At 37.1% G+C, this 13,848-nt stretch overlaps 2 protein-coding genes across 4 annotated transcripts in view; one reads left to right on the forward strand and one right to left on the reverse strand.

Moving 5' to 3' along the window:
- Positions 1 to 1,912: 1,912 nt before the first annotated feature.
- LOC139979235 (regulator of G-protein signaling 9-binding protein-like) lies at positions 1,913 to 8,649 on the reverse strand. 2 transcript variants are annotated; one of them, XM_071990003.1, is made up of 8 exons: positions 8,452 to 8,649; positions 5,777 to 5,911; positions 5,466 to 5,635; positions 4,327 to 4,493; positions 3,553 to 3,692; positions 3,173 to 3,308; positions 2,635 to 2,782; positions 1,913 to 2,053 (listed from the first exon to the last, which is right to left on the reverse strand). In XM_071990003.1, the coding sequence occupies exons 3-8, from the start codon at positions 5,571 to 5,573 to the stop codon at positions 1,934 to 1,936; spliced, it is 819 nt and encodes a 272-aa protein (XP_071846104.1). In that variant the 5' UTR covers positions 5,574 to 5,635; positions 5,777 to 5,911; positions 8,452 to 8,649; the 3' UTR covers positions 1,913 to 1,933. The 2 variants fall into 2 exon arrangements, with proteins under 2 accessions (XP_071846104.1, XP_071846105.1); XM_071990004.1 differs by having other exon boundaries at positions 8,512 to 8,627.
- Positions 8,650 to 9,666: 1,017 nt separating this feature from the next.
- LOC139978389 (multiple C2 and transmembrane domain-containing protein 1-like) overlaps positions 9,667 to 13,848 on the forward strand; it is a 143,437-nt gene continuing 139,255 nt past the window's right edge. The window contains exon 1 of one of the 2 annotated variants that reach the window (XM_071988592.1): positions 9,667 to 10,032. The gene's annotated coding sequence lies outside the window, so the exon portion shown is untranslated. The remainder of the gene's footprint in view (positions 10,033 to 13,848) is intronic. The other variant, XM_071988591.1, reaches the window with a different exon arrangement.

The following is a 13,848-nucleotide window of genomic DNA, read 5'->3' on the forward strand; positions in this document are numbered from 1 at the left end:
AATGCTCTAAAATCTTGCTGTATACCAGTAACTGTAGTAGGAGAAGACACATGTCCCCAAGATGATGCCCCTTCAGGCACCAGTCAGAGCCTGTTGACACCACTACTAGGCATACCAATTCCACAGCTGATACCCAACAATACAAGCAACTGTGAGCCTGAGGACAACATGGATATAAATGCTTCTGATGGGCAGGAACTAACACATCCCTCTGCGCTAACCACAGTACCAGATATACCTATCCCAAAATCAGTTGAAGTAGTTCACCCAAACTGTATCTCAGACGGTTACGTAGGACCAAAGGTTTACCTCCGGCGGAGCCAGGTTTCAATAATATAGCAAGTATTGATTTCTCCCTCATTGTTAACTCTATGCAATGGTAAGAGGATGACTTGACTAAGGCTAGAGCATGTAATTTCTTCACATAAGTTGTGTGGTGGTATTTTCAATTGTATTTTTGTACCAAGACTTGCCAGTCTTTATGGTATGAGATATGGTCCTTAACAGAAGATTGTGTTATGGGACATTATTGCATGCACATGCAAGGTTGGAGGACTGTTGTAATAGGAAGCTGCGCTAGTCATGGCCTAACAGCTGAACCAGGATAGATATTTACTTCACAAGTATACACTGTACGTTTCTTCCATTTGTTTTTAATTTTAATTTGTCACTATTGCTTCACAAGAAGTTTTCATTGGCAGCGAAAGCCAATATGAAGTTGGCAGGGATGTACATAGATTTAGTTATGTCTTAAATAATAGTGAGACTTTGGCAACAGTACTTTGTTCTGCCAAAGTTGCTGGCTGCAGTAAACATCTTCACTACTTCCTTTCTTTTTCTTATAAAGAGGATGCTTTGTCTCATTTAAATATTAGTCTGCAGATGTAGTCTCGTGTGGTTAACTTTGATTGGTTCTGAATGCTGCTCATGGTAGCTAGTGTGTGTGTAGGCCAATGAGAGGGGTTAAGTTGGTCACATGTTTTTACCATGTGGTTTAAGTTCTCCCTTCCAGGAATCATAGGAAGAGATGCAATTTTGCTGTGAACCAGTCAACAGGGCATTAGTGGAATTTGGTCACTCTTGTGATAATATAGTTTGTCCACTGTGTTTGTAGTTGTCAAATAAGCTGTCAACCTTATCTTATAGAAATACATCTTAATTTTTCCTGGAGGAATTAATTTGTTTGCATCTCATTCACTGTATGTCTTCACTTTTAATTGATTGAACCGAGAGCTGTCATTTACTCACTGTTTTAGTAATTAAATAACTTTGTTGTACCTGGACTTCACCTACTTTCCTCGGGAGGGTTATCTCTTCATCAAATCAAGTTCTATCCAATTTTACAGAACTTTCTGAATGGAACTGAAAAAGGTTGTTCAAGACATACTTTACAGTGTGAAAACTGTTGTGAGGTGTAGAAGTCGTTCTGGAGGTAAATACAAATCTGAAATGAACATACATCATACCCAGAGGAAGATGGAAGCATTTTGCCCCTATCATGTGTCTTATTGTACCTGATCATAGCTATACTATACATATTGCACACAAACATTTGGCATAGTCATTTTCTCTACATAAGTGTATATAATGTATGGCTTTCTTGATTTTTCTTCACTGCTTTTCAATGAATGGTTGAAACAAAACCAAGCCAGCAATGTAACACATCCTCTACCCCTGCAAGCTTTACTATCCAGCTTTATGTTGGGACCAAAACTTAGTAAGAATTGGACTGGACAGTACAGTTGGTAGAGTTCAACAGAACATGTTATCTTGCAGTCCTAGGTTTAGATCCTAATTGAAATTGAAAATTACGTTTCTATCAATTTGAACACTGTTAATGGTTAGTTAGGTTAGTAATAACTAGTTAACCATCACCTGGAGGGCACCATGGTTACGACTTGCTCAAGACTCTGGTAAATGTGACCGTCTCTTCTTACACATCTAGGACGACGAGACAGATGATGAGGATGGTTGTGAAAGCTATCAGGGTGGACAGAGCGATCAGGACCAGGACGGTGCATTTCCTCCGCTGTCTGGATTCATACTGAGGATCCTGTTAGAAGGGAATCAGAGAAAGAATATCAGGGGAAAAAAACAGAGGATTCCAAAACAAAAACAAGTAAAAGGAATGTAAAATATTACTGCACTTGAAAGGGAAGTAAGATGCTATTGGTGTTTCATTTTGGAAGATGGATGGCTGGAAGGGATAGAACGACAGTTGCCTGATACTGAGAAATCAGGATTCAAAGGAAGATGTCAGATGTATAAATCACAGCTGATGTTAAGAACCTGGGTTATTACATAAATAAGTGGGACAGTGGGAGGCGGGTAGTCCAACTTTTTTTGTAAACACCTTAATGTCATCACTGCACACAGGATCACCAATGTTTGATTGCTGTATTTGTACTTCCAACAATTTTATAAATGTTAACAAATATGTAATATTTTTTATTTTATTTCTTTGAGCTGAAATGCACTTGTTTTATCTTGTCACTTTATCCTATAAAATACCTTCATTACATAGAACAAGTTTTAAATGATTCGTTGTGTACTGATGATACTACTAAAAACTGCTAGAAGTTGGACCTCTAATTTATGCGATTTGACGCTCAAAATGAATTATAAGGCACTCACAAAGGCAATTAGTGACGTAGCATCTCCCAGAGAGCTCTGTGATTTTGATCTATTGAGACTAAATTCTGATAGAGGCTCTATGGTCCAAGGTTTGATGTCCACACTCCGGTTCATCTCTGATAACATGTTTCGAAGCTGCAATATGTCTCTGAAGAAAAAAAAACAGAGGAAACCAAAAGAAAAAGCATTACAGATGGGTGCTACTTGAATGAAGTTCACTGTGCATGCTAACACATGTAACATACTGTAATCCCTCTGTTCTGTTCAAAATCCAAATTTGTTTTGGAATCAATTAACATCCACAGAGCATTTTTTTCACAAGCCCCCCAAAATATATCAGTAAATTACTTAGTAGTAAGGGTAGACTTGAATGTTATCAGCCAGTGTCTGAAAATGTACATGCTGTCACTAATGCTTGGGTTAATTTGCACTGTTAAATTATTTGAACATTCATGACGTTCAAATTTAGGAACAGCAACCCTGGTGAAAGCCGATAGAACTTCCCTTAGTGAATGTTTTACTTGTGCACATGACCAACCTTGCAAGCAAGTTGTTCTCTTCACGTTCCAGAACCATTCTATCCACATTTGGCACATCAAGGTTTTCCACATTGACTGGTATGTTGTCTAATCCCAGTGGTTCCATTACTCCAGTTTGGATTAACTGACAACTGCCTGTGAGTGAGATACACAATAAATATCATGTTTGACATTGGTTTTCTCTACAAACAATGGAGACATTACTTCAAAGCATTAATTTTTGGCATTAAATTTGGTAAACTTTCAATTTGATTCCAAATATCACATGCAATGCCAAAACAAATTTATTGTCCTATGATCATAGTGTGGTAAGATTGCACCTACTTCATGAATATGTAACAGCCAAGAAAAAGGCATTCTTTACAAAGGACTAACTTACCAGAGTAGAGAGGAAACGCCTTCTGTAAATCAAGTGTTTTCCTCATGTGAATTTCCAGCACTTCCACACATGCAGAGAATGTATTCCAAAGCCTCTCATAATCAGCACATTTTGATTTCAACTCATAGTTGTTACTGGTACTGTTGAGGAATATTACAAACGACCGATATGCCTTTAATCTCCGGAAGTCTAGAACTTTTATGATACTGTTGCTATCTTGCTCTGACAATATTATACAGTCACTATATATATCTATAAATATACACCATCCTCAAAACTATGACAACAATTAGTTTTTGAAACTCTTACAAGAGATCTAGACACAAAGAAGTACTTTTTTTTTAGTTTTTTGAAAAAGGACAAGAAATCAGACGATCCATGTCCCTTCTTTTCTATTTACTCTTTGGATACTACAGCAATATATGGTATAAATTCATTTATAAAGTATATTAAGAAAATACCATTTTCTTCTGTGGATTAACTATTTGTACACTATCAATGAGAAGAATATAGAAATTTTCAACTCATTTACAAGGATGATGTCACTCAATCTGCAGGTACCACATACACTTCACCAAACTTTACAAAATTCAAATCTTCACTTTGAAAATCATGCTGCGTGCAGTATTTAGACTTTGCCAATTAGACCGGTAGATGGATAAACTATATCTACAATAAGTCAACTTGTACTTTCAGTCTCTTAAAATATTGCTAAATTCATTTCCTCGATCGGTGGTGACACCTCGTGGCCGACGGTGCACACAGTTAACTTACTCTTTCAAGACAGGAATGAAAGTATCCTTGATGAGTACTACCATGTTGCAAGCCTTCTTCCTGGCTCTCTTCATCTCTTCTCTAAGAAACTCTGAATCGCTGGATCCCCCCAACGCTAGGAGTTGATCATGATAACGGGCCGTCTCCGCATTGAATTCCCTTACGAGCTGAAGAGGAAGAAAACTCTCTCAACTTATTCAAACTCAAGGTCTCTGAATGACCTCTTTGGTGATAAAACACACGTGCACATCATGTTCAAATGTTCCAGTGAACATGTATCTACTTTTTGTTTATTTAAACTAAATCCTTATATCTGTGTTTGTCTCAGTTCACCAATTTTAGAAGATCCTGCGAGGATTGAAGAAAACGTTGAAACACCAAAAATATTAATGCAACAGCATACCACCAATTACAAGCCCTTGAAAAAAATGCTAACCCTTCAAGGTCTATGGACATCATGCCAGTTTGCCCCATATTCAGTACATTTGTTGTGTGTGATAATCTCATTCAAAATCTATTGAGATTTTTCCAAAAGGTCTTTTTGTTTCCAAGATATACACATTTAAAGTTTTGATAAATCTGGGGAAACTCAGTACTGTAAATATGTGCAAACTATGACCTAAAGTGTTGCACTCATCAAACTTCTTATTTTAGACCTTACTATTAAACTCAACCCCTAATTACATGCCCACATATATCATTTGAATAACGTCATGTTCCTCTTTTCAAAAGAAGACAATAAAATCTTTCACAAAAATCGCCTTATGCCCACAAACCTATTTTTATTGTCCTTGTCACAAAGGTTGTAGAAACAAGGGAAAAACATAACATAAAATTAGGCAGTCACTCTTTTTACATCATCAATGTGCATAATTAGCTAATGTTTATTCATGAATGAAACTAGAATAAAGAAAAGACTTGTACAATTGTCAATCTTTGATGGATTTTGCGGCTATTTTCATGATATCTAATACCTATTAGAGTGATTAGGACAATGTTTGGTTCCCAGGTGTCCGTAAACCTTAAAAAGCGTACTACTTATATAATTGCAAAGCAAACTTGAAAATTAGGAGACTTTTAGGCTATCCTCTGAAATACTTGCAGAATGTTAACACAAAGCATTCATGATTTAACTTTACCTTTGTATATTTACAGTTGTCAACATCATCCTTGCATTCTGTGGTACTATCTACATCATAGGAAATGATAGACTGTTGACCTCTACTCTTCAGGCTGGAACGTCTCATTCTCTCAAAGGGAACGAACCATCTGAAAATTACCTGTTTAATTTGTTGAGGTCTTGAATAGTCTATAATGGTAGAGAAGAAATGTTTTCAATAAAGTTGAGATGTATACTACAGATTACCTGCAAGATTATTGTTAAAAGCCTAAAATTGGTAAAAAAAATTAAGTATCTGAATATGTAATCTTGATGAATGGCAATTCTTACCCAGTGACTGCGGTAGCTACTTTTCTTTGGCAATATGATGGAATGAACCAGCGCTTTGCAATTCTTCACCACTTACTAGCGAGTTTCCTCACATGATTTCAATCGTGCCGCAGATGCAATAACATCCAACATCAACTGTGGAGAATTGAAAGAACAAGTCATTCGAAACTGGGAATGGGAAAATGGAGATTGTCATGATAGTTTTCCAGTGTATGTCCAGAGAGGTTTGAAATAAACATTCCAATTTTCTTATTGAAGAACTTTGGGTCTTAATACTTACTGTAGTAGTATGGAAGGGTGGGAAGAACTATTGCACACCAAGACTCCTAAATTTCTCAGATATTACTATCTTCTACAATGTATCATCTACATCTATCAGTTTTTAAAAATTTGCAGAAACAGCACATGGTTAATTTCTGTGAAACTAAGCATCTTGTTCAATACCACTGTGTTTGCAATATGAAGCAAAAAGAATGATTTCATTCCATGATGTTGTTACAACTTTAAAAAAAGGCAACTAACTTACACTCAGGCTAGTCCTCCAGTATCTAACATCAACCCAAGTCTAGCCTTGGACAGATTACCCAAAATTTAGGGAACAAGAACAAAAACTGCTGTAGGCTAGGCCTAACACTATCATCCAAAATATGCATCTAGACTACCATTCTCAAAGTCCGTTTGGGCACATCTTGTTTGAGGGAAAACCAAATACAATAGCACCTAATCTATGATTATATGAAAGATAGCACAACACTTATTTAGTACATGTATGTTAGGTCCTAGGTTACTAATGTTTGTCTACTCTTACTGTCTTAGTATTACCTTGAGTCTACTCTTAAGATGGTCTACAGTAGTACTAGTAGTATCGGGGACTGTGTCATTCTGTCATCGGTACATTCCGCCATAGAAAATGTGTTCTTTCCGCCATAGAAAAAGTGCCATGAATTCCGTCATGTTACCCCAATGGCGGTAATGCACTTTTGTATGGCAGAAAGAGCACATTTATTGTGGGTGCACTGTAGGCCTATATGCACTGTGTATTGCTTCGCTTCACACTACCTATAGGCCTGCAAATTCCACAAATCGGTCATTTAAATCAAAAATCAGAATCGGTCTTTTTAATAAACAATCAACCTAAACTAATTTGATTTATTGAACCAACTATTATATATTGGAAGACAGTGTATCGACTCAAGATTTCAAACTTACAATTAAAACTATTCAATCAACTAAGTTGTAGTTGTAAATTAAAGACTGTGTATCTATTCCCCAATCTTAACCATGTCTTAAATACAACTCAGTCTATCCAGCAAACCGTCACATTTGAAGGCGGTGTACCTATCCTTCCACGCAAATCAAAGAAAGTTTAACCGATACAGGACTGTGTAAAATCCATTCCTAAAATGTACCTTTCTTCCATAGATTTCGAGCCTTTCCGCCATGGTGGAAAGAATCGAAACCTATGGCGGAAAGGTATGGGGGTATGACCCTATGGTGGAATGCACTTATTTAGTACATGTTAGGTCTTAGGTAACTAATGTTTGTCTGCTCTTAGTCTTACTGTCCTAGTCTTACTGTACGTGTAGTCTACTCTTTAACTTAGTTTGTTCTACAGTAGTATACTAGTAGTATAGTCAGTATTGCGAAGTTCGGCATACTGCGAAGTTCGGACACCCTAAGAAATACACGATTTCACCATGAAAACCAACAGGAAGATCCAAATTCCACCAAAAACTACGAAGCTACAGTTATTTTCTCTCCAAAATGACCCGTGTGCAAGAAATTACTTACATATTTGTTAATAAAATGACGAAGATCTATGAAGTCTGTTATAATTACTGAAAGAGCAAATGCGCCACCAATTTTATCACCAGCGCCACACTGTGGGTTGCGTGTCCGAACTTCGCAATACTCTAGCAAAGAAATACCAGTTCCACAATCACGAAGAATCTTCTTGGAAAACAACGTAAAAACAGTTTGCAGGAAAGAAAGTTTGGCCGTGTATCGTACTATAACACAATTCTCCCACCATATGAAGTATATTTTCTGGTGATTTAACTGTAACAGGATAAATCGGCCATGATTTTAGATGTAACTCGTAAGAAAGGTGGTGCAAAATGCGTGTTCGGTTATTAAAACAGCCCTTACTTATACAGCCATTTCCAGCGAAAATCAAAGATACCGCCTTTCACAACTTTTTTGTTAAACTATCATTACGCGGACCGCTATTTTAATAATATTAGATAGTCAATCCTTCATAACGCGGGCGTCCCTTTGCCCTTTTATCGGCCGACCGCCTCATACTTCTTTAATAATCCCTAATTACACACCCCAAGCCTCCTCTATATTATAAGCAGCTTAACTTTTCTGACATGAACTCAGTCTAATCATCCTTTTTCGACGTTCTTTGATACTTTCTCATGTTATTTTAATCATCCTGCCTGAATTTGGTATCCTAAAATTGCGGAAAAATATAGTATACAGGAAAGTGAAAAAAAAAGTGTTTTCCGCAGAAGAATTTTTTCAGCGGAAAGTAATCAGCGGAAAGTAACGTATGCGGAAAACAACTGAAACCAGTACAGAGAAGTCGTATCCTTAATGTAGGCTAGAACTTAGTTAACCGAGTACTAGTAGGCCCTAACGTTATGCTACTGTAGGCCTAACTTTGAACTAACCTGCAGCTTTTGCTAACGATAAGGTTAACATTTGTGGCAAGAAAGAAGATGCTTATTCACTGTTTTTAAAAAGGCTTTTCTGAAACTGCTTTCTGAGGATGAACCTGTATTTCGCGCAGGTAATTGAACATGCAACATTACAGTTCCTAAATCCAGGTTTAGAAATGTGCAATTTTTATGGAACGCGCAAAGGGACAGTAGGCCTTTTTCATATACTACACGTTTCATTCGGTTCAAACCAGAGCCGTGATTTATAATAACAATCATAATAGTAATCAGCAGTTATTTTTAACGACGCTTAAGCGACCACAAATGTGGGAGAAACCCGCAAGCGCTTATGGATGACAACTTACATGTTGGGTAGCTTCCAATTCAACATTTTAACTCAAATTGGAATCTTTTCAATTTAGAAAGTCATTTCAGATGGCAAAACCGTAGATTGCTCTTGGATGAAAAACCCACCTTACTATGACCCGGCCGGGAATCGGACCCCGAACCCACTCGGCCACACAGCCTACAACGACTACTACTACATGTCACTGCTGCAGTGCGATTATAGACCTAAATGATATAGTAGGCAGAATGTATGGATAAGAAACTTTGAATACAGTTGGGCTGTACTAAGCCTGGAACGTACCCTCAGTCATCCCTTTCAATTATTTTTGCACCTCTAAAGATCCAACCCCATTCTTTTCTTCAGTTTTTGCTTTCAGGCATAAGCTAAACTGTTTTGCAGAATTGAGCATCTAAAATCCTTATTTTTTATTTGTGGGCAGGAGCATGCCTTTCTTCTTTAGTGTGTGGGTTGGGGGGGGGGGAGAAGGGATGCTTTTCCATTAGGGCATGCAGAACCTAGTTTTCTTAAAACGGGGAGGCAAATATTTGTGGGCCTCGGTTCCCTAACCCCATCCCTTCAGAGCTACTCCACTGCTCGTGGCTGGAATTCCCCTATTGTTTTCCTCTTGGTTATTATCCCTCTCTTCTTGGGGTTCACAGGGTGTTCTATTTGTCCAACAAACTGGCAGTTTTGTGGAAAAGCCCAAACGAATAAAAAATTAGGACATGTGAGCCAGTGCAGTGTTGAATATTTTCTTGACTGACTTCCTACACTGAAGGCAAACAGCTGACACGTTGTCGCTAACGGGAAGCGTATTTTTTTTCCCAGGACGGACGTGGGCATCGTACGCTAACGGGAATGTCCCTTTAATAAAAGTACAACAGTGTTGTGTTTAGGTGACCACTTTATTACACCGGAAAATTTCTTGAGCTTTCGTTGTAGCTATTACAACGTTGATAACAACAGGTAGCAGTGGAATCCATTCATTCATCACACGGCAACGCGTTGATCTTGCTCTCCGTGTTTCACGGCTAACCTAAGCATTTCTGGATCTCTTACTCTAAAATCACAGAACTTCTCATTCACAAAACTAAAGTAACTTCAAGCACGCTGGCACAGCTTTGTTAACTTCACTTCTTTACGAACGTTGCATACTCATCGTGGGAATTCGAGACAGCTCACTTGAAGTTGTACTGTGTACGAGTTTTGTTGGGAGATTGGATTTCCTGTCTGTCATTGAGCGGGTAAGTGCATCGGTAATCTAGAATAACAAGGTAGACCATTATATTCCTCGTTTGTTCTAGCCAGGTTAGACCTTGGTTGTGTAGCAAAATAGTCGTTGCTTATTTCGTCAACCTGCACTCGGTCTTTTGAAATGCTGACACCAAAGTCAGATACCTCCATTGTCAGATGCAGCTTATGCTTTAATAATTTTGTTTACAAAGTAACTATTGCGTAAGTGCGCATATGACTGGTACTGTACTTGGTAGCGCTATAGTCCTAGCAAACGTTAGGCCGTTATCCTACCTACTACTACTAGTATCACTTATCAAGTCGAGGCCAAGATGATATACCTTTGGATTAAATATGCCCCCAAATGGGTTTCAACAGTGCAGTTGTGTAGAAAACAGTAATAATTAGATAATGAAAACATCTAATAAGATGTATACTGCCACAGGTGTTATGGTCTTTAGGCCTGTAGTAAACTCATGTAACACAGAACTGGGAATTTTAACTCATAAGGTCTATCAGATTGAATTATAATGAATTATAACAACGTATCTAAGTTTTGCAATGTGTTATTTACAATTATAACTCTGTCACATTTTCCCCCTTGATACATAAGAATTGTAATTGTGATGAAAATCTGGTCAATCTCTGTAAAAGTATATTTGTCAACATTGGTGTCCTAGATCTTTTAGATTGTGATTTTCAATCCGCTTAAGCGGAAGACAACCCAACTCCATGTGACGGTGGAATCTATAGAGTTGCAAATTATAGTATGTCCTGTGGTATCATGCAGATGTGATAATACAACAAGAGAGGTTAGAAATTATGAGGGGGATAAATATTTTTTCCCTTCATTCTGGACTGTAACCCCCCCCCCCCCCCAGCCTCACTAAACTGCAATAACAACAACATCAAGAGTGATACACAAATATTTTAGAGGGCTCTTGCATAAATTTGTGACAAATGCATAGGTGGCACCCAGAATTTGTGAACATCAGAATAAAGATATTTATTCAGATTTTAGAGGAAAAAAAACTTTTTGTACTTCGTTCACCAAGTCTGTGAGTTGGCCATTACACTAAAAATTGGAATGGTCCATGTATGCAGAGTATATCTGGAAAAAAAACCCAAGACCTGGCTGTTGGCCTGGAAGTGTTAAGACCCTGGGACAAGCTAAACCTATGTAGTCAAGAATTTTCACTTGGATAAATTCAAGTTTGTGCATGATGGGGTGGCTGTATAGTTTTGCAGCTAGTCAAAAGTTAATTAATAGTAATAAATTCCTTCATTATAAACATTCTATAGTCCCTCAACCTATTGTACATTAATCAGATTGAAGGCTTACTGTAAGTTGTGTTAATTAAGACATACATTTTTCTGGTGTTATATGGCATAGTATACAGGGCAAATGTTTCAGGAGTTTATCTGGTTGTCCTTTAGACAACCAGGCCTTACATCTTGTTTCCCTGAACAGCAAATGTGGTTGTCCGAAGTACTGTAGCGATATTAACATGACCATTACATCACTGTAGGATGTAGTACTGTACTGTTTTGGTTGTCCGGACAGAAATTTGGTCGTATCGGACTGTTGGACTACCTTGAGAAGTTTTCCCTGGTCTTTAAAGTAAGTTAAAACCGATACAGGACCTGTACCGGACTTCTTAAACATCATGCAAAGTGAAAATAAAGTGGCTGTGCTATGTATTTGTTCTTGCTTGCATGAAGCTAGTTCCCTCTTTTAATTTTACAGTACTGAATACATGTATTTAAAAATCAATGTAATGCTATTAATTGTCATTTGTCCCAACATGGCAAGTGACCACTGGGAGGGCTGTCACATTGATAATTTTGGTGAAATAATTTTAAAGTAAATTATTTGCAGGAAACACTGTTTTCTGACAGATCTGTCTTATTGATGACCAGTTACATCATTAGAATAGACTGTCTATTTTAACTTTGTAATTTTACCAAATACAGTACCAAACTTATATTCAAATATATATACAGTACAATTGCAGTATCAATAAACAAAACAGGTTACATTTTTCCATCAAAGCAATTGCACATTACTGTAAGGAGGGAGTAATTAATAAATGAATTGCATTCACAATATTTTGCCACTTAACATGCAAAACGTTGATCAAAATTTTCACAATTTGGTACTTTTGGTAAATTACTTGAATTTAACTTGCATGATTCTAATTAATGAACCACGAAACATGAGAAATATCAAACTCAACGTACACAAGTTTCTACTTTATAGCTGGTTTCCCCCTTAAATACTTGGATTGCTCATTGGTCAAATAACAATTAAATTGTAAAGACCTATTTGCAAGAAGGTTCATTAATACATTCTGATAATTAGGACACAGTCAGCACCTTGGCTTATTACCTAGACCTGTATTATTAAAGTAATTGCCCGAGGGTCAATCATTGTTCCATCTCCCGATTTGTCCATGCATTGAAGAAAGTTCCATTAGTCCAGTGACTCTGGTCATATCATACAAAATAAAGGTATTTCAGGGATCTAATATAACGTTTGGGATAATCTCAGCTGAATCTACAGTACCAGTGGTGTAGCCTAATTGTAGGCCAAACATCCAATCAAAGTCTGTCAAGCCAACAAAACCTTTGGACTCAAAGACTGTCAGTAACAAAATCCACTTAACTTAATTTGCAGAGAATTAAGTCAATTGGTTAATTAGCTTGAGTTATTTAAGCAATGCGTGGACACTAAATTACCAAATACTTCCTTATGTTAGAACATAAAGGGCTCTGCATATGTTACAAGATTTTTAATGGACAGTACTGTAGGTCCATGATAAAGGACAGGAACATTGAGATGTCTCATGAGAAAACAAGATGACTCAATTCTTCTTGAAAACTTTGAGACGTCAACAATGTATTTGTTTACAGTGATAATTCAAACAATTACAACTTCTTGTGAAAACTAAAACTTTCAACATTTTAGTTTTACCAGGGAATAATAAGGCTGCAGACACTTACTGATCTGCTTTCTTTCCGATGTCATTTAAACAGATCAAGGGTTGGTGGTGTGTCCGTCGTGTAGCAATGGCCCAATCAAATTATGTCATTGAAACACCTTTGTACTCTTTAGTTTTTGTACCACCAAGGTTGTCCAAAGGAACATCGCTTCAATATCTACAGTATATCTGTAGACATAGAAGTTTAAACATCAAGTAAATATTTCCCTTTTCTAAAAGTTTGTCATGTAACTATTCAGATACAGAGACGTAATTTTTGCAATCAACAGAAAGTATTTAGTTACTAGGATTACTACAGGTTTTCATTGCAGCCTCTTTTTCGTGTTATTTCCCCCTTTTGTTTATAAATGATATTGAGTTAAACAAACCAACAGGATCCCCATACGGAACACTAAAATATACAACATTTGCATTACATTTTGGACACTTCAGGTTCGCTCAACTTTCTCTGAGTGTTCACTTTTAAACTCCATCAACTCTTTTTCATCAAGTTCATGCATTGCAGATGAAATTCGAAGCCATCTGTAAGTGAAATGATGAACTTTAGAGCAGAATAATGATTTCCATGGTCAAAACTGTCAACTTTCTCATGAATGTGATAATGCACTTAAACAGAGGTTGTGAACATCATAGTACATTATGTCATGTGACCTATTACACTACATCCTCTGGTTAATTGGCCATAATCCAAATCCATGTTCTGACATTTTTATTGTTGTAGATGACATAGATCAGTGAAGAAAATATAGAATAGAACGTAGTCAAGTTTGTCATATACCCATTCATTATCTGCTTTATTTCTGTCTGCGGAAATTTCTATCATCA

The sequence above is a fragment of the Apostichopus japonicus genome, chromosome 13, assembly GCF_037975245.1.
Source record: "Apostichopus japonicus isolate 1M-3 chromosome 13, ASM3797524v1, whole genome shotgun sequence".
Taxonomy (NCBI): Eukaryota; Metazoa; Echinodermata; class Holothuroidea; order Aspidochirotida; family Stichopodidae; genus Apostichopus; species Apostichopus japonicus.